The sequence below is a fragment of the Sorex araneus genome, chromosome 9 (genome assembly GCF_027595985.1).
Source record: "Sorex araneus isolate mSorAra2 chromosome 9, mSorAra2.pri, whole genome shotgun sequence".
Classification (NCBI taxonomy): domain Eukaryota; kingdom Metazoa; phylum Chordata; class Mammalia; order Eulipotyphla; family Soricidae; genus Sorex; species Sorex araneus.
The window spans coordinates 68329275-68355522 of NC_073310.1; the positions used below are offsets into that span (position 1 = coordinate 68329275).

General features: G+C 45.3%; 2 protein-coding genes across 3 annotated transcripts in view; one reads left to right on the forward strand and one right to left on the reverse strand.

Moving 5' to 3' along the window:
- GDI2 (GDP dissociation inhibitor 2) overlaps positions 1–13925 on the forward strand; it is a 31339-nt gene extending 17414 nt beyond the window's left edge. Inside the window, exons 7-11 of the mRNA XM_055147043.1 lie at positions 9209–9308; positions 11748–11919; positions 12397–12541; positions 12849–12903; positions 12987–13925. Coding sequence (XP_055003018.1) covers positions 9209–9308; positions 11748–11919; positions 12397–12541; positions 12849–12903; positions 12987–13133 — 619 coding nt within the window. The 3' untranslated portion in view covers positions 13134–13925. The remainder of the gene's footprint in view (positions 1–9208; positions 9309–11747; positions 11920–12396; positions 12542–12848; positions 12904–12986) is intronic.
- A 1220-nt stretch (positions 13926–15145) lies between these two features.
- Positions 15146–26248, reverse strand: part of TASOR2 (transcription activation suppressor family member 2) — a 55302-nt gene continuing 44199 nt past the window's right edge. The window contains exons 18-23 of one of the 2 annotated variants that reach the window (XM_055147041.1): positions 21016–24672; positions 19268–19393; positions 18325–18478; positions 17451–17556; positions 16097–16278; positions 15146–15916 (exon numbers count right to left, since the gene is read on the reverse strand). In XM_055147041.1, coding sequence (XP_055003016.1) covers positions 15798–15916; positions 16097–16278; positions 17451–17556; positions 18325–18478; positions 19268–19393; positions 21016–24672 — 4344 coding nt within the window. In that variant the 3' untranslated portion in view covers positions 15146–15797. The remainder of the gene's footprint in view (positions 15917–16096; positions 16279–17450; positions 17557–18324; positions 18479–19267; positions 19394–21015; positions 24673–26248) is intronic. The other variant, XM_055147042.1, reaches the window with a different exon arrangement.

The following is a 26248-nucleotide window of genomic DNA, read 5'->3' on the forward strand; positions in this document are numbered from 1 at the left end:
TATTGTCAGTCTTTTTGTTTAATTATCAAGGAGGTATAAAATGATATGTTTGGTTCTTTTTTTTTTTTTATTGAATATTCGTGAGATAGACCACCACAAAGCTGTTCCTGATTGGGTTTCACTCATACAGTGTTCCAACACCCATCCCTCCACCAGTGTACATTTGCTATCACCAGTGTCCCCAGTTACTCTCCTACCATCACCACAGCCCCCTCCCCTCGCCTGCCTCTATGTCAGGCACTTTTCTTCTTTCTCTTTGTCTCCTTTTGTGCATTATGTTTGCAGTACAGGTGTCAAGAGGTCATCATGTTTGTTCAGGGCATTCGGTATTTTTATTGGGAAGATAAGGCTCGAGTAGCTTTTTTATTTTATTAAATTTTTTTATGAATAGCTTTTTTTAACTGGGTGGCAGCTTTGGGGTGTGGATGTGACTGCCAAGGCTTTCGGAAGTACAGGGGAGGTAGAGGGAGGTAAGCCCATTCCAACCCAGAGAAATCCCAGAGATTTCAGTCATGAAACCCACATACCTGAATTTTCAGCAGATTAATATCTCAGTGAGGTTTGTCCCAAAACTCTGGAGTCTAACTGGGCATGGCGGGGACTCTACTTGGGTGGGCACCAGGCTGGCCTGCCCCACTCTGATCTACCCTGTCTGTTCAGCCTGTGCAGGTCCGAGATTAACTGCAGCTTTCGATCTCTTTCAAGATTGTTTTATGGGTCTCTGAAGCAAGGCCGATAAATGAGCTTATATGGCTGAGCGGAGATGGTTTGTGGGTGTGGCTCTCACATACCTAACTTTTGGCAGTTTAATTTCTTGGAAAATTGGTCCTGAGTTGTTGGGGTCCAGCCAAGGCAAAGTGGTGATTTTGGGTGTTACTGTTAGAGCACTGAGAGCTGCCGCCGCTCTGCCAGCTCCCGTGCCTGCTGGGTTGTCGTCGTGATTTCTCTTCACTTTGGCTGGTCCTTGGGGCAGGAGAGCTGGACAGCTTGGGAGGAGGCCCAAGTTTTGTCCCAGCACAGAGCCAGTTAAACCAAAAACTAAAAGCTGTTGTGTCCCTCAGCCTGCTCATTTCATGGTGGGAAGTTGTCATTGGTGTCAGTAGTTGCTCTCTGGCTGCCTTTAAGATTTTGTTTTTTCGGTAGGGTCACCGAATTGTTTAGACATGGTCTTGCTTGAGATTTGTTAAACTAATTGAGTGTTACAAAAGTTTTGTTTAATTAAAAGGGAATCTAGCTTCAGGTACCAGCCCTCTTTCTCTCATCTCTTGAGCACTGGTTTCTGTCAGATCCTTCTTCTGTGGGACTCACTCAGGCTCTGCTTATTTTCTTTCTCAGCTTTTTGTTTTTTAGACCCTTCTCCCCCCCCCCCCAGCCTTTTGTTATCTTTCAGGATCACTGGCCTCTCTTTCAAATTTTTCCATTACACTTTTAATCATTTATTTTGGGGCCTGGGGGCCCTACCCGGTGGCACTTAGGGCTATTCCTGGTTCTGCTTAGAAATGACCCATAGCAGTGCTCAGAGAATGCTAGTGCTGGAAATCAGACCTACACCCTTATGCGCTCTCTCTGGCTCTTGTAAAAAAACATCTGCCAGGGCAGCCGGGATGAGAGCCCTGGCGGCTTCCCGTCAGCTGCCAGGGTTTGGGGGTAGGTCGGTCCCGGGGCCCCTCGCCCAGCCAGGATGGCCCTGGGCATGGGGCAGATGGAAGAGGAAGTGAGGGCCAAGCTGGTTGATTGATCAGTGGCCGTTTATTCCATTCTCTCCACACACCTGTTCCAGTCTTAGCTCCCCATTCTAGTCTCACATTGCTCCTCATTCCCGTCTCCTGTCTCTCGCACTCATCTCTCTTCCTTCCTAGGCCCTCATTCCTCCATCCCCTCTCTGGATTCTGCCTCCTCTCGAGTCTCTCCACCTCTACTTGTCTCTCTGGGCCCAAACTATACCCAGCAAAATAAACATAAGAAAAGCCCTTCCTGAGGGCCCACCAGGTTCAAAGGAACACCACCTAGATGCATTCCAAACCCCTTTCTGACTGACTGCCTGTGGGCAAATACCTCTTAAGGTGTTTTTCTCCTTTCCTCAGTCCAAAAACTCAGTCCACACCTTAATACTAGTTATTATTTGTATGGACACAGTGAGAGATACATTGAGGTTTGTAGGGCAGCTCTCCTGGGAACATCTTGCCACAGACTCAAGACTACAGCCCTCAGGTCAGGTTAATCATTCTTAAGCATAGCAGGGTCCAAATTAGTTATTAGTTTTTGGATCATGACAGCATTTGTCCATGACCAAGCCTTAAGCACGTTGGCCAGGCCCATCTCGATTGTCAGGGTAGCATGTAACTCACTGCTTGCTCTGGGTCCATTTCATTCCTCGTCCGGACCCTGCCTTTGGGGGTGTTAGGAAGTAAGGGCAGCTGAGGCTTAGGTCCAGAGAACAGATGCCCAGGAGGAAAACATGTAGAATCAAATGTCTCCCAGGTCACAAAAGCATAGCATTTACTACTGTATTCCTGTGCCCATACAAAAGGATATTGCTCTGAATAAACTATGCAGAGGACTCAATGAAAAGAGAAAACCAATATTTACAAGTCAATAGAGCACAAAGAAAGAAGTTACAAATAAACACGAGGAAAGGGAGCACTGTGATGGGAGTAACCCAAATAAACCTACGCTACCTAGAGGCTATGTTATACTACGTCTCCCCTTTTCTTTTTACAAAAACACAACATTTGAAATAGAGGAACAATTCCAAATCACAATACAGTCGTACTAAGATTTCAGTCCAACCCTGGACCCAGAGCAGTACTTGTAGTAAAGTGTCCATTTGTCCTGCACTATCCAGGGGTGATGAGAGTCACCAAGACTCTCATTGAGAGTCATTTAGTCCTGTTCTGAAGAAATGAAGTGTCTGGATCAAAACTGAAGAGTTGTTCCTGTAACAGCATCAGTAGTGGTTGCAGCAATGAGTCTTAGGGGAGCAGCTATGAGGAGTCCGATAAATTTCAGGAAGCACTGGATCAGTTGGGGAGCACTGGAACAGGAGCGTCACAATTTCTGGCAGGAGAACTTCAGCAGGGGAATGCAGCCATTCTCTGGTCAGGTCCCTTGGCAGTCAGATGTGCAGCCTAACTTATGTTTGAGAAAAAAAACACCTTTTAAAAAGTTATCAGAGGCTTTGACAATTGGGGTTTGGTCTCTGCCTGTGAGTAGAAAGAGACGACTGAAGCTCCAATACAAATGGATATCCTAGAGAGAAACGGAAAGTTGTTCCTGTTGAAAGTCATTCCTTTCTCCTTCAGGAACATGTGAATTCCGAGGAAAAGGTAAAAGTAAAGTATTCACGATCACGATCACGATCATGAAATCCCGTTGATCCCGTCGATTTCTTGAGCGGGCTCAGTAACCTCTCCATTCGTCCTATCACTGAGATTTTAGAAGCCTCTCTCCACTCGGCCTTCCCAAGAATGCCACATTGGAGGCTTTTTCAGGGTCAGGGGAATGAGATCCAGCTTGTTACTGGCTTTAGCATATTAATATACCGTGGGAAGTTTGGTGAGGCTATCCCATGTGGGCAGGAAACTCAGTAGCTTGCCAGTTTCTCCCAGAGGGAGAAGTAGGTTTTAAGATACCGTTTCTGGGAGCTCGCTTTTAAGTCTCTGGATGTTGGCCGTTGATGGGATTACACACACCTGGGTTCCTCTGCCGGTACCTTCATGCGTGCCTGTCTGAAAGTTTGGAGAGGGGCCTTGAGCATGGCCGTGGCTAGGTTCTGGTGGTCTTTGACCACCGGGAGCTCTGCTTGGGGTGGGGAGGGAAGCTGGAGCCCATCCCCTCTGAGGGGCCCCGGGGAAGACAGCCAGGCATGCGGCAAGAGACTCTCTGTAAAGTATTGTTAATTCAAAATACGGAGTCCTAGCATTGTTCAATCTACAACCTGTAAAAGAGGGGTATAAGTGATGTCGGTGGGCCCCATGGGTGACTTACGTGAATTGGGGAGGAGAAAGACGGTCACTTCTCCCCAACCGCCTCTACCACCCGGGACCCAGAGTTACTGGGTTCTTGTCTCGCTTGTGGAAAAGAATTTCAGGAGTAGACAAGCAGTGAAGTAAATAGATTTTATTCAGAGGTTTCTGAGGGAAGGTGGAAGGGATAAGTGGGAGAGAGAATAGTAAGAATAATGCTCAAGAGAGAACGCGGGCTTCTCTAAGGTGGAGGAAGCCCCTACACATAACTGAGCTTTAGACACAAAAGTATGAAAGCATGAAAGTACACATCTCAAGAGGGGAGATGCGGGGGCGACAGGTGTACTTGGCCACATGGGCGCAAGCTTTGGGAACCTCCTGGGGGGGGGTCCATTATCTTCAGGGTCCGCTGATGGTTTCCTCTAGGGTCTTTTGTTTTCTTGAATCTGCAAGTCTTAAGATTCTCCTTCCAGAGACTGTTAAATCTAAATTCTCATTGCCCAGGGCCTTTCCCTATCTACCTGCCTATATCAAGGAACTCTTAACGTGACATCATGATATGTTAAAGGAGCTAGAGGCCTTTGCTGCAGGTCCTCTAATGCTGGCTCCTCTTCCCTTGTGACTTTCAGCTGAAATCAGTTTGGCCATGGCTTGGAGCTGGAATTTGAAGTGTTATGAGACTTTGGCGGTCTGAGATCCAAATCAGGTGGATGAATTTGGCTTCTGATGAGATGTATTGGGACCCAAAGTTTCTCAGTGGGGTTATTATCTGTTGAAACAAAAGCATAGCCTTTACCTCGAGTGAGTTTTCCTGCTACTACATTCAATTGAGAAAATACCTCCTTTTTTTTTGGTCACACCTGGCAATGCACAGGGATTACTCCTGTCTGTGCACTCAGGAACCACCCCTGGCAGTGCTCAGGGGACCATATGGGATGCTGGGATTCAAACCCCGGTCGGCTGCGTGCAAGGCAAATGTCCTACCCGCTGTGCTATCATATCACTCCAGCCCCTCCTTTTTTGTTTTTGATTTAACATTCCATATGTCCACTGAATATGGAGAGGTGGTGGGCTTAAAGCCGCAGCGTTCCCCATTAAAAAGGGGTTATAGTAACTGTATCAGGGCAGGAAATATCCAAGGCTACGCTTCCTGCCATCCCTGGCTGCAGTGATTATACTGATTGGAGCTCTGAAACTCCACACTGGAGAGAGAGGCTGCAACTGGGAACATCCCCTGATTTTGTGGGGTCTGGGGCTGGCCCCCTTGTAGGTTTCCCGAATTGGGGTCAGTAACTGCATCAAAATTGAAGCGACAATTTCTGGCCCAATGATTTTTCCCTCTTACACCAGGGACAGGGCCTGGGAGGTTGAGAGATGCCCTGAAATCTTTACGAAAGTGGCCTAGTTTTCCACAATTAAAGCATCTTTTCTGAGCTTCTCTCTGTAAGGTATAGACCTCAATAGGCTTCATCTGCACCTTATGTTTAACAGAACCAACATTCTTGCTTGCTTTCAAGTACCCCACTGTGTCTTCCTTCTGTTTAATAGGGCCCAAAATGGCCTGGCAAGCCTCATTAGCAATTTCAAAGACCAATTATTAGTCAACTGCTCCTGAGTTTCCTTGCCCTTAACCTGCATTTCAATGGCTTCCATCACCCTTCCTATGAACCTCTGCATGAGGTTCTGATGCCCTCTGGACAGTTTTCCCTTAAATTCCACCTCTGTACAATCTTCTCCCACGGGCAGGGCTGCCTCAGGGTCATGAGCAAAAATCAGCACGAGGCAATGTGACTTGCCTTTTTGGGTCGTGCCATTTTCCTTCACCTAGTAACATCTCCTAAGTCAATTTACTCCCTGAAAATTTTCGTCCAGCATAGCCTAGGCCCTGAAGCTTTGACTTGGTCTCATCACTGACATCCTCCACTGCAAGTACTGAGAAGAGCTTAAGCTTGTCTTAGCAAACATGTGAAAATCTTGAGGTACCCAGTAAGCGATTTTACTCCAGTCTGAAAGATACTCCCTATAGTACAGAGATGTAGGCCCGTACGAGGCACAGGCCTTTTTGAATTGAGAGAATCCATTCTTGGTTTTTTTGTTTGTTTGTTTGTTTGTTTTTGGGTCACACCTGGCAATGCACAGGGCTTACTCCTGGCTCTGCACTCAGGAATCACTCCTGGCGGTGCTCGGGGGACCATATGGGATGCTGGGATTTGGACCTGGGTTGGCTGTGTGCAAGGCAAACTCCCTACCCGCTGTGCTATCACTCCAGCCCCACAACATTGTATTCTTAAATTCAAATCTACACTTTTTTTTGGGGGGGGCACACCCAGTAGTGTTCAGGGATCATATGGAGTAATGGGTATTGAACCAGGTAGGCCGTGTGCCCTACCCACTGTACTATTGCTCCAGCTCCCCTTGTGTGTGAAAAACTAAGCACGCCGAAGGGCGTGTGCACTTGATGGGCTCTCCAGGCGGCTGTCTCACCGCCCGTGGTCGGTGCTCTGGAACTGCTGTGTATGGGCTGGATCAGGACGGCTGTTGGCCAAGGACAAGGACAGACGAAGGAAGAACGAGGACCAAAGCTGGTTGCTGATTAGTTACCGTTTATTCAGTCTTCATCTTTCTCATCTCCCGCACTCCTAGCTCCATCCTCCTTGCTCTGGATCTCGCTCCCCAACCCACTCATACAGCCTAGTTAAATCCCCCCAGCATGAGGGTTGGGGCTTACACATAGGTGTGGTCACCATTCCCTTCAGGGGATGCTGCTTTTAGGACAGATTCTCCTTAAACAGGACCATTCACCTAGGGTGGAGTCCCATGAGTGTGTTTCTCCTCTCCTCATCCAGCAAACATATAAGCATTCATAATATTAATCATTTTGTATGGACACAATAAGAAATGCATTAAAACTTATGGAATTGCTCTTCTGGGGCCATCTCGATCTCAGACTACAGTGCTCAGGCCAGATTAGTCTTTCCTATCCCTAGCAGGGTCCTAGTCTCGTTACTTTTGGATCATGACAGCATTTGTCCATGACCAAACTCTTAACTTATAGTTAAGAATTAGGCACTTAGGCCAGGCCCATCTCGATGCCAGGTAGCACATAACGAACCGCTTGCCCTGGATCCGTCCCGTCCCTCATTGGGACCCTGCTTTTGGGGTGCTAGGAACTGAGGGCAACTGAGGCTTAAGTAGAGAAAGCAGATGCCCGGGAGGGAATAATATTCGAGGCCAGTTGGGGCTGGAGCAATAGCATAGCGGGTAGGGCGTTTGCCTTGCACGCGGCCGACCCGGGTTGATTCCCAGCATCCCATATGGTCTCCTGAGTGCAGAGCCAGGAATAACCCCTGTGCATTGCCAGGTGTGACCCAAAAAGCCAAAAAATATATATATATATATTCGAGGTCAATTAAATCCCAAGTTACAAAAGCATAATATTGTCTTCTTGTGTCTATACAAAAAGGACATTGCTTTAAAGTAAATTATTCAAAAGACATAAGGAGAGGAGAAAGGCAATATCAACTTATAAGTTCAGTATCCTAACAAATTAACAGAGTCTAATTAGGAGAAAAAGCTAATTAACTGGGGGAAGAGAGCATAGAGAAGTAGTTACAGCTAAACAAAGGGATGGGAGTGACTCAGGAACACCTTGATGGGTGTGACTGGGGTAAGCCTAAACTCCGGGATAAACTGGGATAAGCTCCTTGTGGCAAGGGGGGAGAGGACAAAGTAATGTCATCCTACACTTGTGTATTTTTTAGATTGTTGCTGAGAATTTATATGCAGGATTTGACCTTATAGGTGATGCTTTGTGTCATTGGACTTGGTTTTCAGAATTGTGAATTATAAGGTATTTGATTTTTTTTTAACTTTTTTAAAAATCACTGAGATAGACACTTACAAAGCTGCTCATGATTGGATTTCAGTCATACATGTTCCAACACCCATCCCTCCACCAGTGAGCATTTCCCAGCGCCAGTGTCCCCAGGTTCCCTCCTATAGCCCCCCACCCCCTGCCTGCCTCTATGGCAGGCCTCTCTCTTCCCTTCCCCTCCCCTTCACTCCTTCCCTCCCTCCTCCCCTCCTCTCCTCTCCTCTGCTTTTGGACATTGTGGTTTGCAGTATTGATACTGAAAGGTTATCAGGCATATCCCTTTACCTACTTGTTTTGGGGGGGGTCACACCCAGCAATGCACAGGGGTTACTCCTGGCTCTGCACTCAGGAATCACCCCTGGCAGTGCTCAGGGGACCATATGGGATGTTGAAAATCGAACCTGGGTCGGCCGAGTGCAAGGCGAACGCCCTACCCGCTGTGCTATTGCTCTAGCCCCCCTTGACCTACTTTTAACCCTCAGATCTTGTCCAGTATGATCGTGACCATTCCCAGCTATTACTGTCCCTTACTGGTCCCTTCTCTATCTTACCTACCGTCTCCCCACACACACACTTGTGGTTAGTTCCAGCCACATTGACCAGTCCTCCTAACCCCAGTTTTCCCTGGTCATGGAAAACTGTACATATATATATATATATATATATTTTTTTTTTTCTATTATATATATTTAGACTGGAGCGATAGCATAGCGGTTGGGCTTTCGCCTTTCATTCGGCCGACCCGAGTTTGATTCCTCCGCCCCTCTCGGAGAGCCCGGCAAGCTGCTGAGAGTATGGAGCCCGCACAGCAGAGCCTGGCAAGCTACCCGTGTGTATTGGATATGCCAAAAACAGTAACAATAAGTCTCTCAATGAGAGATATTACTGGTGCCCGCTCGAACAAATTGATGAGCAACAGGATGACAGTGACAGATGATATATCTTTATTCTACTATAGACATATTTTTGATGTTCCACAAATGAATGCAGTGATTTTATATCTGTTTCCTTGTGATTCACTCAGCATGGTACTCTCCACGTCCATCAATTTATAGGCAGGTATTTGATGGTTTTGACTCTTAACTGATGCCGTGACTTTTAAGTGAGCGAGATAGAATAAAAGGTGGCAACAGCTGTCTTGTAACTAAAAAGAAAAGGGAAGGTTGAGACATAACTTGGCAATAGAGCACTTGCTTTGCAGGTGAGGCATTGGGCATGGTTCCTGAGTCTCTGAGCCATGCCACACACCAAAGAAATTATGTTTAACATCATCTGGGCGGAAAGGAAATAAATATGCCTGTAAGCCCATGTTATCAAAGGAGACTTTAGTAACTGAAACAATCACAGATTGTAAAAAATTTTTTTCTAGACTAAGTGCTATTTATGGAGGTACCTACATGCTGAATAAGCCAATTGAAGAAATCATCGTGGAAAATGGAAAAGTGGTTGGTGTAAAGTCTGAAGGAGAAGTAAGTAGCTTTTTCAGTTTTAAGAAAATGTTCCGCCCGTGTGAAGATGTTTTTATGAGCCAACGTGTATATAATTTGGTTTGGGCGCTGAAGCCGATAGTGAGACTGCTCACTGGCTTCAGAGATAGTCTTTCTGGTAAATTGGTTTATTCATAATGACGCAGGGACTTGATACAGTTGATAGAAGCAGATGTGAGTTACTACTGTAGGGCCAGGGGCTGGAGGATAGCACAGTGGGTAGGGCGTTTGCCTTGCACGCTGCCGACCCAGGTTCAATTCCCAGCATCCCATATGGTCCCCTGAGCACCGCCAGGAGTAATTCCTCAGTGCAGAGCCAGGAGTAACCTGTGCATCGCCAGGTGTGACCCAAAAAGCAAAAAAAAAAAAAACTACTGTAGGGCCAGCCTAGAGAACCACTGCGATGGGTTAGAGCACATGCCTTGCATGAGGGGCCCCGAATTCTATCCCGGGCACCACACAGCCCTGTTGACAGGTGGGTCTGGCCCTTGAGCACGCCTGGACCCGAGCAGCACCACACTGCCAGCTGTCCGAGCAGGAAGCACTGAGCCCCTGGGCCATGGCAGGAGTGATCCCTGAGCGTCAAGCCAAGAGTAAGCCCCAAGCACAGCTTGGTGTGGCCTCTAAGTAAAAACAAAGGGGAAATATTTTACAACTATAATTTAGCCTAGTCTTTTTTTTTTTTTTCTGCTTTTTCCTGCTTTTTGGGTCATACCCAGTGATACTCAGGGGTTACTCCTGGCTCTGTACTTAGGAATCATTCCTGGCGTTGATTGGGGGACTATATGGGATGCCAGGCATTGAACCTGGGTCAGCCTCATGAAAGGCAGAGGCCCTCCCTGCTGACTGTCCCTCCAGCTCGAGTGTAGTCTTTTTAATGAGGCATGGGGTGAGTGGAGGGCACAGCCAGCATTGCTGAGGGGCTACTCTTCGTGGTGTTTGGGGAGTCATGCAGAGCTGAAGGTTGACCCTATGTGGGCTGCATGCAAGGCCAGTGCCTTAAGCCCTATTCCAGGTCTCTAGCACCTAGCATAGTCTTAAGATGAGTGATTTAAAAAAAATTTTTTTTTTAATTTTGTATTGAATCACCATGTGGAAAGTCACAAAGCATTCAGGTTTAAGTCTCAGTTATACAATGCTCGAACACCCATCCCTTCACCAGTGCACATATTCCACCACCAAGAACCCCAGTATACCTTCCCCTCTCCCCCGCGCGCCTGTGTAGCTGATAATTCTCACTTTACTTTCTCTTTACTTTGATTACATTCAATATTTCCACAAAAAACTCACTATTATTGTTTGGACCCCCCCCCCCCCCCAATTCAGACCTGCTGAAAAGGAAGCATTTGATAATTTGTTTTCCATTGCTAAGAATGAAGAGATAGGAGGTTGCACGGCAGCAATAGCGGCTGTGCTGTTTTGGATTTCTATATTTTAGTACTTTAGTAACTAAGTCCAGGGAAATTTCTGCCAGAAATTGCATCATTGCAAGCTCATACCTCTCTTTAGTCGTCCTTATAATATGGCAGTCGCCACGCCATTCCCCCCAGAAAGGAAAAGTCGAGAGAGAACCACCTTTCCCCTCCTGGGGCGGCATGGGGCCGTGGCTTAGTTAACAGTCTAGAGACATCTCTGCAAGAAACTGCTGGTACCAAAAGTAGTGTAGCTGGCCTCCAGGATCATGGTCATCCAGCAACGAAGAGGCTGCACACGTGTGGCCACTCAGGTCACATTGTGGCGGAGAGCCAGATGAGTGTGATTTTGGTCTATTAAAACATACTTCTTACTGGTTACATTCACATGTAAGTAGTGATCTCAAATACATTCATTCCTCTTTTTTTTTTTTTTTTTGTGAAGGCCTAGCGTGGATTGTGCTTGGGGATGAAACTTGTTTATGTTTTGGTTTTGGGCTACCCCCAAGCGATGCTCAGGGATTACTCATGGCTCTGTGCTCAGAGAAATTTCTGATGGGCCTTGGGGGCCATCTGGGATGCTGGGGATCAAACCTGGGCATGTGCAAGGCAAGTGCCTCACCTGCTGTACTATCACTCTGGCCCCTGGTTTCTAAATATTTGAATAAAATTTAGAAATCATGTATCTGTTCCAGAATCTGTAAGGATTATTGGCAGAGCTTGTTTTGTTAGCCATAGTTAATATTTAATTTTTTTTTCTTTTTTTGGGGTCTCACCCAGCGATGCTCAGGGGTTACTCCTGGCTTTGCACTCAGGAATTACTCCTGGCGGTGCTTGGGGGACCATATGGGATGCCAGGGATCGAACCCGGGTCGGCCGCGTGCAAGGCAAACGCCCTACCAGCTGTGCTATCGCTCCGGCCCCATATTTACTAACTTTCTGAAGATGTTTTATTCAAGGGAATATAGTTATCTGAGACATGTGGACACTGAGTATTATTTTCTTATAGATTGCCCGCTGTAAGCAGCTCATCTGTGATCCAAGCTATGTAAAAGATCGGGTAGAAAAAGTGGGCCAGGTCATCAGAGTTATCTGTATCCTCAACCATCCCATCAAGAACACCAATGATGCCAACTCCTGCCAGATTATTATTCCACAGAACCAAGTCAATCGGAAGTCAGGTGCGTTTTAGGATCATCTGATTGTGTGTGTGTGTAGAAAGGGTCTGGGGTTTGAAGGGCTCCCTAGGAGGTGCCCTAAATCTGAAAGTCCAGTAAAAGTTAAGGGAACCCAGTGATTGATTTTTTTACATTGGAAATTATGGCATTACTTCAGTAATACGCAAATAGAGTCAGTCCATAGAACTTTGTCATGCCTACCCAGTAATAGCTTCTAATAAATGGCAAATTAATATTCATCTTAGCTTTTATTATACAAGCCCTTCCTCTATGCAGGGTTCTGGGTGCAAGACACCTCGGTAATTAGGTTTGCCAATTTTCCAGTTAGTTGCGGCAGGGCTGAGGAGAAATTTTCGCCTCCACCTGTAAACAGTCACAGAAGGCCATCAGGTCACCCAGATTGTCTAGTCAAAGTACACTTGCTTGCTGCCCTGTCTCATGAGGTGCAGAGACATTGATAGGGAACTGGATTGTTTCTAGATATCTACGTCTGCTTGATCTCCTCTGCACACAACGTGGCGGCCCAAGGGAAGTACATTGCCATCGTCAGTACCACCGTGGAGACCAAGGAACCGGAGAAAGAAATCAGACCCGCACTGGAGCTTCTGGAACCAATCGAACAGAAGTAAGCAACATATTCATTCGTATCCGCTAATAGTCAAATACTGGGTTTTGATTTTGACTCGAGGCTCAGGAGAGCCCTCTAGGAGTCTGGCTGGACAGATTGTATAGCCGTTTGGGCCCTTGCCCCAGCAACCCAGGCTTGACTCCTAGCCCTGCCAGTTGTGACTCCTGAGCAGAGCCCAGACAAGTCACTTGTGGCTGTGGGGAAGCTGTTCTCTCTAGCCTCATCCTTTGGGTTTTGAATTTCAGATAGGAATGAATTGGTTTCGGGTCTTCAACCTGTTGACTTGATTCTTTTTCTTTTTTAGGTTTGTTAGCATCAGTGACCTCCTTGTACCAAATGATCTGGGAAATGAAAGCCAGGTGAGTGGAGATTAAGCTGAAAAAATCATTACAGGCTTTATTGGGATACATTTCACTTAAAGTCTGTTGTTTTTTATTTCCAGATCTTTGTTTCTCGTGCATATGATGCTACAACTCACTTTGAGACCACCTGTGATGACATTAAAGACATCTATAAGAGGATGACAGGGTCAGAGTTTGACTTTGAGGAAATGAAGCGCAAGAAAAACGACATCTATGGGGAAGACTAACAGCTCTGACAGGCTCTCTTTGATTAGGACAAAGTTAAGATTTACCAATGATGCGTATTCTATGAAATTGATATTTTAAGTCCTGCTTTTATAATCTGAGACTGCAGAGCACTGCACCAGTCGATCTTCCTCCCCTTTCTAATATCATGTATTAACCTGTTTTCATGGAGCGGCTATTCAGAATTGGCAGGTTATCACATTCTGTTCAGTTTAACTAATACTGGCTTTCCCCCCCCAGTGAAGGATCAGATTTTTTTAATTGTACTACTGATATAGAGAACTTGATACAGTATTTGTATCTTTTAATCAGTGTAGCCTTTGCAATTATGTGCTTCTGCTGCTCAAGAACTGGATCAGTACAATTGGTGTGTGCCAGCTGTCCTCTGGACATTAGGAGATTCTAAATTGAACATCCACAATATGGGGCAGCTTCCCTGTTTTTCCTGTATGTTTACATTGTGTCCTGTCAAGTATTATGACAGTCTCTACATGGCACAGCAACAAGTTTGGTTCACGTGGGCCTCAAAATCCAAATCAGACTTTGACTTCGTGAGTCATTTTGGAGGAAGCCTATATGCGGTGTTTTAACCTAGTAACATTGATGAGAAAATGGCAAAGAAATGTATAAGGCAGATAAAATGTAGAAGCTTCTTTCATATCCCAGGTGTGGCTAAATGGACCAAGCTGCAATGCAGTATTGATTTGACAGAGCCCCTGCTCCAATGATGTCTTGTCTCAAAATGGCTCCAAATGATTTCTGTACTGCAAAATAAAGCCAAACTCTGGAAACCAGCTCCTTCCCAGTTGCTCTGTGTGTCTTGATGTTTCAATAGTTTCTGCTGTGCTGCTATAATAAGGTTGCTCATTCCCTTCAGTAGAGCTGATGGTCAGGCTGGGAACAGAGAGGGAGGTGTGTGCAGGTCCAGGTTGCTTGAATTTGGCCGCTCTCAGTGACTCTCAGACAGCTTCACCGTGAACATCCCAAGAACAGGTTTGATACAGTGCAGTGCTAAAAATAGTTTTGGCCGGCATTTCTCAACTGATGGAGTCAAAAGGATATTCAAGGCTACGCCTATTGGTAGGACCAGGCAGAAAGGAAGACAACATGGTCAAAGGGAGCCAGGAGAAGTGCAGGTTTTGATGGAGTGTTCTCCAGATGAACACAGGCTACGGTGGTAGTTCTGCTGTTTAGAGCAGTGAGAAGAGAATTGGCAAACTGGTGTGATTTCATTAGTATTTTTCATGCAGTTGGAACTGGTTGATTTTATTGGTAATTTGCTTTCCCCCTACTTAAGCGTGTGCCATGCATTGAGTATTTTTAGTTTTTCTTTAAGTGGTGATGGGGAGAGGGACCACATTACAAGGCAAGTGGTTTAACTTCTGCATTAGGTCACTCCAGCCAAGACTGAATTTTTAGGGCAATCATTAATGCAGATAAAGAGGGTTCTTTGAGTTCATTTTTAAAATTTCTTGCTATTCATTTTGGCCAGATTGTTGGATGCTTCTGCAGCATCTCATCTCTAGCCACTAGATGCCAGTAGTGTAACAAAACAAGCACCATAACCATTATCTACATTTTACCATGTTCTAAGCCATCTCTTCCTTTGCTGGAGTAGTTCAAACTGTAAACTGTTAATGCAGGCTAAGGTGTAATAATCTGGGTTAACAGTAGGAAAAAAAAATGCCGGTATTTACTACTTAATGTGCCAGGACAGCCTAGCACAAAGAACAATGAAGGGGTTTCTGGACATGCTCAGTCTAGAAGAGACAGAGTGCCTTTTGGAAGTTTTCATATAAAGTAAATCTGAAAGAGGAGCTATAAGGGAGCAATAAACGATCTTTGGTGAATCACACACCAAATGCAGTTATGGTCTTAGATAATCATTTCTGGGAGTGCTAGAGGCAACTTCTTGGTCCTCCAGAGAAACTGCATTTTGTGTAGAATTTCCACACCTCCTTTGAAAGACAAAGCACCCCATAAGCAAAGTGATATAATAATAGGGTAGATTACAGAAAGTTTAATTTTTATTTTCTTTATTAAAAAGTGAAACAAAAATAGTTACAAAAAGTTGTTCCAAATAGATACTATGTATCTTACAAATGTTTTTGCTTAGTCTACTGTAGAAATTTATTTCCAATATCATAAATAAAATTATTTTCTCTTCTTCCCAGAAGGCTGATTTTGTAGTGTACTATGTACAAAAACCAAGTAATTGAAACATACCAGCTGGTAAAATTTTGCCACATAGGAAAACACCTTAGTGTTGTTTGAAGAACACCCAGGAGAGCCTCTTGGCTTTTTTCCTCTCACCACATGAGTTTTCTGATACTAACATGCAAAAACAGTTTTTCTGCCATAATGGAGCAATTGTGTTTGTACAATTATTTTCAATGAATAGCACTGAAGGCATTCTTGAAATAATTTGTGAAAGTATTTAAATGGCCCACTCAAACCTAATTAAAAGCTACTGAGTGAAACCAGGCATTTTATTAGCCAAGCAAAAGTAAGTATTAAGGTGATGACAACACTATCTAAACCAAATATTTTATACGAAGGATGCTACTGAAATATTCCATGAAATGCACATGTTCAGATAGCGTAAGTCCATCCGTAAACACATCCGATGTTCATTCCAGTTCACAGTGGGAGAGTTGCATAAAATATTACCAGTAGCTACTCCTAAATGGAGCTACTACATTCTGTATATTTTCAATAAAGTTATTTACATCTGTAACAAGGATGCCACTATTTTCAAAGACTTCTCTGGAACCGGCAGGCTTTTCTGTGAGAAAGGAAAAAAAAACCTATTTTGGTGGAAACTTTATTTTTATACATATTTTTACATGTAGTATAACATAACCTCCATCCTACTGAAAAAGTTTGTGACCCGCCCAAAGGAAAAAGGTAAAAGCCATATCCCCACATCATTTATGGCCAGGAGAAATGCTTGTGGGAAACTTACCTGTCAGGAAGATGGCGAACCTGGAGCAGATGTGCTGGACCTGCAGGCTCCGCAGACATTGCAGATAGTCGCCCTTTGCCGGCTGTCGGGAGTCACACTGATGGTAGTGAAGCGACTCAGTGAGATTTGCACTCTGGCAAGACTTCAGTATTAAATTCTTTTTATGTGCAGTTGAATCCACTCTGGAAAAGAGAAAGTTAACTTTTACATATTTTCAGCTGTCAACTTTTATTTGTATCCCCCCCCCAACCCCATGTCTTAGTTTTAATCATGTTACAAATGCTGGATGGCATCTTTGTCTCCGTCCTATCCTAATAACTTCTTGAGCTTACTACTTTTGAAAATAAAGCTTTGAAAAATGCATGGCATTATGGCTCAGTGTTGTAATGCTCCACTACTGCACCTGGGAGGCCTCAGCCTCATCTCTGGCCACCTGTTTGTCTTTGTTTTTGGTTGGGCAACCATGTGGTACCTGGGAAAGCAGCAGGCTCAGCTGCAGGGAAGGTCCACTGCACACTGGCTACCCCCTCTATACTGCAGTGGTTTCTTACCTCCCTTCTATCTTCCTCTTCTAGAGGAAAAGTGCCAAGCCACGAGCTCTGTTCTTGATTCCACCTTGTTTGCTGGAGAGATCCATATCCCCACTACTTGTTAGTAGAATCTTTATAGAAATAGTGGTTTGAAGTAAATTCCCTGCTGGGAACCCGTTTACGGTCTTTCATCCCCTTGCCCCAACTTTTGAGTCCCCTTAAGTGTTGTGCTTTCTAGATTTCTGTACTTCCATACCTTTGCCAGCTGAAACCAGCTTCAAAACTTCAGACCAATCTCGTGCCCCACTTCACCTCATTAAAATGAAGCAGGGGTCCCCTGACTCACCTCCTGCACACTCAGTTAAAATGACTTACACAGAAACGTCAGGTCTTTTCCTAGCCTGTTTCAGCTGCCGGCCCCGTTTTTACTCTTCTGTTCTCACCTGTGCTAGAAGTAGGCAGCCTCTCAGCTATTAAAAAAACTCTTAACAATGAACTAGGTAGGCTGCTTATGGTTCTCCTGTCTATTCTTCGGTGTTAAAATGTTCCTATGTGTGCATGACAGAGGAAGGTCTGAAATATGGTGCTGAGGATTAGACTTGGGCTTCCTGCATGCCAAACCATGCTCTCAGCCCACTGACCTGGTCAAACTGGGGGCTGAGAGATGGTTGGACATGTGCCTATCTTTTATATATCTATGCAGTTAACCAGGGCTGTGTAAATAATTTGGGGGTGAAGAGGGATATGAGAGAAGTTTACATTAACTTGTGGCTCAGAGCAGTCCTAGTGTCCCTCAGATTCAAGCTTCTCAATAAAGCTCTTACCTGATACCTTCTTTGAGCTTTTTCTGTTCCCTGTAGTGAAGGAGCCATTTCCACCTTCCATTCCCATTTAGTTTCTCCAGGATTTTAACAACTTCCTTTAGCTGAACTACAGAATAGATTAGTGGCAAGAGAAGATGCTTTAGGGTTTCAGCTCATCTTGTAAAAGTAATTTTTGTTTTAATTGTGAAAAATAGGATGGTGTCAAATGTACCATCACTGCCGACTGTGAAGAAGCCAGGCAGGATTTCACATGCTAGATTAATGCTATTTGAAAACAGCTCTTGACTGAAGTACCATCGCAGGAGAGGCTTCAAGCTCTACAGAGTGCTGGGCCAGGAGTCAGATGGATAGATTTAAAGCGTGACTAATATTCCTTAAATTTAGTGCCCGAAGGGCTAGAGCAGGGAGGGTGTTTACATTGCACTCTGACAACCTTGATTTGATATTGGGCATCCTGTATGGTCCTTCAAACAGAACCAGGAGTAACCCCTGATCATCACCAAGTGTGGCCCCAACCCCCCAGTGCGCCTCCCTGCCCCCCGCAATTTGGTGTCCTGAGAAAATGCAGTGTTTAAGCACATAATTTGGAGGAATTTTCAAAAGAAAGATCCCCACCTGCTGACTTTTTGATTGGAATTTAACTGGACAGTTTATTTTTGGCTTTTGGGATCACATCTGGCAATGCTCAAAGGTTACTCCAGGCTCTGCACTCAGAAATCATTCCTAGTAGTGCTCAGGGGACCATATAGGATACTGGGGATTAAACTCGGGTTGGCCTCGTGCAAGGCAAACCCCATACCTACTGTACTATCAATCTGGCCCCTAATTTGAGTTTAAAAGAAAAAACAAAAATGCAGGAAAATAAAAGACCAACCTAATGTTAACATTTCTAATATTCTGTCATCTGATACCACGAAGCCACCTGTTGGAAACAGCTCTTGGTAGGTATAATCAAGTACATCCTCAGGGCTGTCGACTCCAGCAAAGAGGACATTGGGAAAATGTTTCAGCTTCAGCAAAGAAGGAATCTGGAGGAACAAAAGGAAGGCCCCAGTGAGGAGTAAGTCATAGCTCGGGGGTTCAGAAGCTGAGCAAACTTTTCATCGCGGTGACTGACCTTTTTTTTTTTTTTTCCCTTTTGGATCATACCCAGCGATGCTTAGGGGTTACTCCTGGCTCTGCACTCAGGAATCACTCCTGGCATTGCTTGGGGGACCAGATGGGATGCCAGGGATTGAACCTGGGTCGGCTGCGTACAAGCACGTGCGACTACCCACTGTACTGTCACTCTGGCCCCACGGTGACGGACTTCTGCCCAACAAGAGACAAGATGCTTTGGAGCCCTATAAATTATGAGGCAGACAAGTGAAATGCTGGCACCAGCTCCCCTGTGTGTGGTGTCACAGTCTCTGAGGGCTCAATTACTGCCTCTTGACCTCTCCACTATTTTAGGACAGCAATTATTTTAATCAAAGAATAGGGAAATACATAGTAGGACTGAGGAAAGTTTTTCATAAATCCTAATGTTAGACATTCAAGAGGTGCTGATTTATATCTCAGATCAGAAAATTGACCACTTTTTCCTGTTTTAATAGTTCTTCCTTAGGTACTGTAAATCAGAGTTTTCTTTACAAAACATAATTTTCCCTATACATACTTGGGGTAATATGAAATCCTATACCTCCTACTTGATCCCATTATCTGAGTTACAGATTCAATGGGTTTTAACTTCTCTAGATAAACAACAGCAGTGCTGACTTACAGAACAACAAAATGCCTAGAACATATTTCTCTTGTAATAGAACTTCCAGACCTACTTGATGCAAATGTGATGCTATGTCTTCATTTCTGATGATGATTATTAGCGTATCATTCTCTCTCTGGACGGCTTGACAGAAATGCTGAGGTTCAATTTCTTTGTGGCCTCCTTTCCTCAAAATGTTCTGAAAGAGTTATAGAACCTCCCTTAAATACAGGATACTTGCACAGAAGTTATTTTACAGGTTACATGGATAGCAAAAAGCACGTAATTTAACATCGCATATCACTGGTTGACTTATTACTAATCATTCACCCACAAAACACATGTCACTAATAGCTGGTGTGCAAGTTTACTTAAAGACAAAAAAACCAGGGCTGGAGCACAGCGGGTAGGGTGTTCGCCTTGCATGTGGCCGACCCGGGTTTGATTCCCAGCATCCGATATGGCCCCCCTGAGCACCGCCAGGAGTAAGTAATTCCTGAGTGCATGAGCCAGGAGTAACCCCTGAACATTGCTTGGTGTGACCCAAAAAGCAAAACAGAACAAAACAAAGACAAAAAAAAACATTGTATGATTTTATCTCCATAAAGAATCAAAGGCCGAATCTTTTTTTTTTTTTTTGCTTTTTGGGTCACACCCAGCAATGCACTCAGGAATTACTCCTGACAGTGCTCAGGGAACGATATGGGATGCTGGGAATCGAACTTGGGTCGGCTGCATGCAAGGCAAATGCCCTACCCACTGTGCTATCGCTCCAGCCTTACCAAAGGCTGAATCTTTTGAAATAGGAAAGTACACACACACACACACACACACACACGTGTTTACCCCCAATGGACAGTACACACACACACACACACACACACACACACACACACACACACACACACACACACACACACACACACACACACGTTTACCCCTAATGTGCAAACATGTCAAAATGTTTTGGAAATAATACTGTAATTCCTGAGATCTGCTTTGAGTCTCACCAATGGAGTGATTTCGAAGAAAACCAAGTGGTAGTTGGTTTGTGTTGGGACAGGACTCAGTTCCCAAGCCTCCGCCCTGTGACTGACAAGTTTCCCAAATCCTTGACAGCCTTGTGATGCCAAGCACTGGTGAGTCGTATCTCCAGGTAAAAATACACTGATATAATAGCTGCAGCCTTGAGTCTCAACTAGCCACACTAATAGAGGGAGGTGGGGCTGAGGCTGTGTACATGTACTTACAGACAGACAGACTCTGGGAGTCTCCCAAGCTGTGTGTGCATACAAGTAATTTTTCTTTGGGGTTGGGTGGGAGGAAGGGGTCTCTATCCCAGGAAATGATCAAGGCACCCAGTGGTCACCCCCAGCCAACAGCCTGTGTATTGGGTTGGTGGCTCTGTTGTTGGGGAATTCCAGGGTCACCCTAGCAGTGCTTCTGAGGTGTCAAGAGCTACACCTAGAAGTGCTTGTTTGGGTGAGGGGCAAGTGTGCTGCGTTCAGATTTGGGTCCTGATACCTGCAAAGCACTGGAATCCTGAGCTATCTTTTTGGCCTCTATTTTCTTCAAATCTGTATTTTGGCTTTGGACTGTGTTTCCATTGGGATTTTAGTATGTCTGGCAAATTTCTGTGAAAATCCATCACTGTATTCATTCAGGAATACCACCCACTTCTAGTATCAGTGGCACATCCTTAGAGTCACAAACCATGGAGTTGTGAAACTGAGACCCCAGATCAGGGTCCTGTTTTAAGCCAAGAGCACTAACTGTACTACTACGATGTAAACTGAAATTAGACAGCAAGATCTGGCATACCTTCATTCTTAGAAAGAACGACTTGTCTTCTGTCTCCACAAGGTAAAACAAGAAGGTGTTCTTATGGGCTTCTTTCATGACGCTCTTCAGTCGGACATGCAGGCTGGCACACAAGTCTGTGATCATGTCTTCGTAGGAGGTGCACCTTCTTGGGAAAGAGGAGCACATTTCTTCCAGCAAGACGTCCCCAGAAGCAACACTGGGCTCGCCCTCTGGGAAAATGAGTCTGTTGCTGCCCACCATCACCTTATTGAATTCGGCATACTCATTAAGAATAAGTGAAATATCATTCCGGGGGTCTTTCAAAGTACTGTTATATTTCAGTTTGTTGAGGTGGAAGGAAACAGTCTTTCTCTCAGGATTGGCAAACTTTCTACTGAAATCACTTCTCTCCTTCCAAAAGGGAAAAATGTCCAAATCACTGGTGGGCAGGTGGCCTCTGGTGTGCACACTCTGCCCGGGATCTGGGTGCATGACAGTTACCATCAGGGGACTTCTGCTTCGGGCCATAGGACAAAGCACTGGGCCCTCAGATGTTTTTGTCAAAGGAAAAGTTCCACTTCGAGAGGATTCCTTTGGAAAGATACTGGTGGCAGGAACAGAATGTTGAGAAACTCTGTTCTTTACCATTTGTTTTAGTTTATGTGCAAAACGCAGATACTCCAGATCTACTGTACTCTGGGTGAGGCTGCCTGCCACCTGCCATGTATTTACCCAGGGGCTGAGCAAATCATACTGTGGGTGTGTCCCTGAAGCATCCTCGCACTCCTTAGTTATGGTGAAGTTAGCGTAAGTCCTGGGGATGCCACGGATATCTCGGATCTGAATATAACTTGGCCCACACTGATCTTTCTTTAATCCAAGGTCCCCGTTTCTATAAGTCTCCAGTCCTGGGATTTGCTTTGAGTAGCCCCAGTTTTCACAATCACTTGTGCGTGTGTGCAGGAAAGCACTGCCCTCCTCTTTTCTTCTGCTGCGACTACAACGCAGAGTCCATGGGGGATCCTGCAGGTCAGATTTCGGTTTTCTACCGGCACCTGGAGAGTATGCATCAGAGTCTCCAGAAGAGGGTTCATGGTGCATGGGAGAGTTCGTACTGACATCCAAGTCTCTGCTCAGGGCTCTTGTGTGGCCTCGGGGCCTGGGTGTCTCACCAAGGCCCTTCCTTTCTGTCTGCTCTTCAGATACACCACAAATAGTGTCTCTAGATTTGGGAACAGAGGAAGGAGGAGGTTCACTACTCACTGTGTCACTCAAGATGGCTTTGTCTGGGGAAGAAACAGCACATGGGAAAACAAGCTGAGCACTCCATGGATCTTTGGTTTCAGATACTGATGTGCCTTGTTCACCCTTTGGAACTGTGGTGTGTGTCTGAGAGACAAAGCTGTCTCCATCTGTGACATATTGTAACTGAATTTCAGTTTCAGTACTCTTAGGCTGAGTGGCCATTCTGACTACCTCTACATCCTGTGGTGGAAAGCTGGCGGGAAGGGCACCATCAGAGGGGCCAGCGGTTTGGGGGCTCTCTGAGTACTCATGTGCCTGTGCACTATCACCCCCATCCGCAGAGGCCACCTTGAAGGGCCTGACTTCTATGTGATTCCCTTCCCCACTAGAGAATGTCTGCCTCATGCTCACAGGGCTCGTCTGGAGTTCAGAAGACATGTGCATTCCATTACTTGGAGCAGCTGTAGAAGCCAATGTGTCCGTTGAAGTCTTACTTTCCAGACGCCTTTGGGGACTAAATGGAAGCTTGCTGATCTCTAAGACAGGATGATTTAAGTCTGGGTTTCTGTTCTCCACATCAATTGGCCACAGTGGATCTCTGGACTTTTCGAGAGAAGATCTAAGGTCATGGCTGTGACTGGTAATTAAGTCTGAACCCTGAGTCTGCTCTGAGGAAAAGACACCTTCATCAGGCTCACCTGGTGCAATTTCCTCAGGGGTGCTACTGGGGAGGGTTAAATGTCTCTCTTTTCCTTTTGGATGATTATTTAACAGCAGAGGCATTTCGGCAGGGGGCTGTGTTTCTAGTACCTGAGTTACGTTATGTTGTGCGACTGGATGAGAAGGACTAATAAAAACATTTTCTTCATTTATGGCTGGATCTCCTGACTCAACCTGGGAGCATTTGTCATTTCTCTTGCCATCTGTACATGGGTATTTTACACTGGCCTGAGCAGGCTGTGTTTCTGCAGCAGGAGGCTGGGGGGCAGGACTAGAAGCTGGTGACACTTCTTCAATTAAAGAACCAAAGGGAAAATCTGAGGGAACATGAACTTCCTTGACAATGTCAAGGGCACTGTCTTTCTGAGGAAGCACAACAGTTAATGGCTGGACACGATCACCTCCTTGCTCCTTATTTTCTAATGGTTTGGCTGCCTCTGCAGGACACATGGATGTGGAAGTGGAATTCACTTTTCTGTTTTCTCTGAAAGCTGGCCCTTCAGGCTTACTGTTTTGTTCACCCATGTGCTGGATGTGTGCGTTTGTGAACAGGTCCTGCTGCTTTGGGGCTACTTTCCCACATGGTGCTTCTCTGGGGCTGGAAGGCGGTGATATGGTCAGAGTTAGGTCAATGTCAGAACCGTCCTCTGATAACTCTAAACTGATCTCTTTGCTCAGAGACAAAGTGCTTTGTTTGGTAAATGCTGAATTAATTGATTCAAAATTCACATTTTCACTGTTAAGACACCAGTTGTCATTCCTTAGTTCGAAAGAACCATCTGCAATGTTACCATCTGATGAAACGTGGTTAAGTGAGTGATTCTGCATGGAGACCTTTTTGACCTGGGAAGGCACGATTATCTCTTTTGAAGAGATGCTCAAGACTCCCGGGGACTGCAGAGCCAGGTCCTGAGAGTGGTTCGTTTCCTCTCTGGGTAACAAGTACTTAGAAGTTTGAGCTAATGAAAATGTCTCCATTAGCACTGCATTAGCAGATGGCAACGAGAGCCCTGCAACAGGAACCTCTTTCTCTGATGAACATGTTTCTTCAGCATGTGGCTCTCTACTAAATGGGAAGGCACAAAGGAAATTAGTGTCTAGTTGTCCTGGCCCTGCCAGAGACCCGATGTCCCCATTATTTTGTGTCTGTACCTTCTCCAATGATACAGGACCTGTGATACTCGGAGAAGGTGGCATTTGTTTGATCAGCTCCAGATTGAATGTTGCAGGAGTATCAGTTCTATTTACAATTTCTGTCTGTATTGGTACATACGCATGTTTTTCAAAAGTGAGAGTGACTGGCTCCAGATTGATTACCACATACTCGGTACTGCCATCTTTCTTTTCCAAAGGAGACTCACAATCTTTGGAGGAGCCGTTCTGCGAGATGAGGCCCTGAAGAGCATCACCGTCTGTCTGCACTGAGTTCTGAAAAGGGCCGGCTTGGCTTTCCGGGGTTTTTAGGGTGCTGTAGCCTGACTTGTCACAGATGACAGACTGACTGGTGAGCCTGCCGCACGTCTCGAAGGCTGTGGCTTGTGTGACGTCATCAGTGGAAGTCACCACTCTTGTGCTGTCAAGTGGCTCAAAGGGTCTATCTTCACCAAGAACAGCAGGAAGAGATGTGTGGGAACTTCCAATATTAGAGAGCATAAAATTAGAGGCTTCTAGTTTATCTGATGATTCCTGCTTATCTTTTTCTTCAACTGTCTATGACAAAAGTAAAAATAAAAATAAGTACACCAATCTGTTTCAAAAACGTTTATATACAAGGAGAGATTTCAGTTTGTTCTCCTTAATCTTCAGATAAAATAAAAGTAAAAATAAAAATAAGTGCACCAATTTGTTTCAAAAACATTTATATACAAGGAGAGATTTCAGTTTGTTCTCCTTAATCTTCAGATATTTCTATTGTGATATTCGTATATCAGGCAAATCCCTCGAATGAGAGTTCTCTTTTAATATACACACAGGTACGAGCCTGAGTTAAACTGCAAAAGCTAATTCTGGAAGATGGATGCAGTGCTGAGGCAGCCAAGTGGACCAGTGGTTCAGACTGTGGTGCCGCCTGGGCCATGGGGGCTGGGGTGAGTCAGGTCATCCTGTCAGTATTGGGAAGGCACCATGTGATGTCACGGATCAAACCAGGGTCAAACCATCCAAGGCTTTCCCTCATTACTGTCTCTCTAGCCTTTCAAGTGGATTTTTGGGAAGGAAAATGGCTTAGACCACTGGTAACTGAGAAAATTTGAAAATGAAGCCTACAATGACATCGATCAACACTTAATATATAATTCAGAATAGTAGCACTATAGAAGTTCGTTTTCAGTATGATTAAAATAAATTTCTTATTTGGGGGGACTACACCCAGTAGTGGTCAGGGCTACTCTGGTCTGTGCTTGGAGGTGACCCAGCAGTGCTTAGGAGACCTTGTGGTACCAGCAAGTTCAAACCTGTGCCTCATGCATGTGAAACAAAGGCTCAGCCCGTTGACCCAAAAAGGCCTTCCTCCCGCCGCCCCCCACATCAGCAGTACTCCGGGCTCACTCCTAGTAAGCTTGGGAACCACAGGGGAGCCATCTGGGGTGCTGGGGATTGAATCTGATTCACCGCATGCAAGGCAAGTGCCTTACCCGAGGCCAACCTGGGTTCGAATCCTAGCATCCCATATGGTCCCCTGAGCACCGCCAGGATTGGTTCCTGAGTGCAGAGCCAGGAGTAACCCCTGTGCATCGCCGGTTGTGACCCAAAAAGCAAAAACAAAAACAGAAAAAACAAAAACAAATGCTCCAGCCCCTTCTGGGTTGTTTTGAAAGGTAATTTTTTTGGAGCAGGTGGGGGTGGGAGGGAAATGAAAAAACTTCTTTTTTAAGATGCTCAAGGGTCACTCCTGGCTCTACACTCAGGAATTACTTCTGGCAGTGCTCAGAGGACCATACGGGATGCTGGGAATCCAATCTGCGTCGGCTGCGTGCAAAGCAAATGCCTACCTGCTGTACTACCACTACAGCCCCTTGTCACCCCTCTTACAAGACAAGAAATAATTTGCCCCGAATGACACAAATCTGTTAAGTGACACCCTTACGTGGGCTCACAGATCGCATAATCACTGTGACCTTTCTCAACACTATGGCTGTAGAGAACTACAACTCAGGGAAACCAAGTGTCACTTCTGGTATGACCCTTCACACCTCGAGAATCCCCTCCTCCCTCAAGCTTCCTCTCTCCAAACCCCATTCTTGCCCTGTAATGATTTCACATACGAAACACAAATGTTCTTCAACCA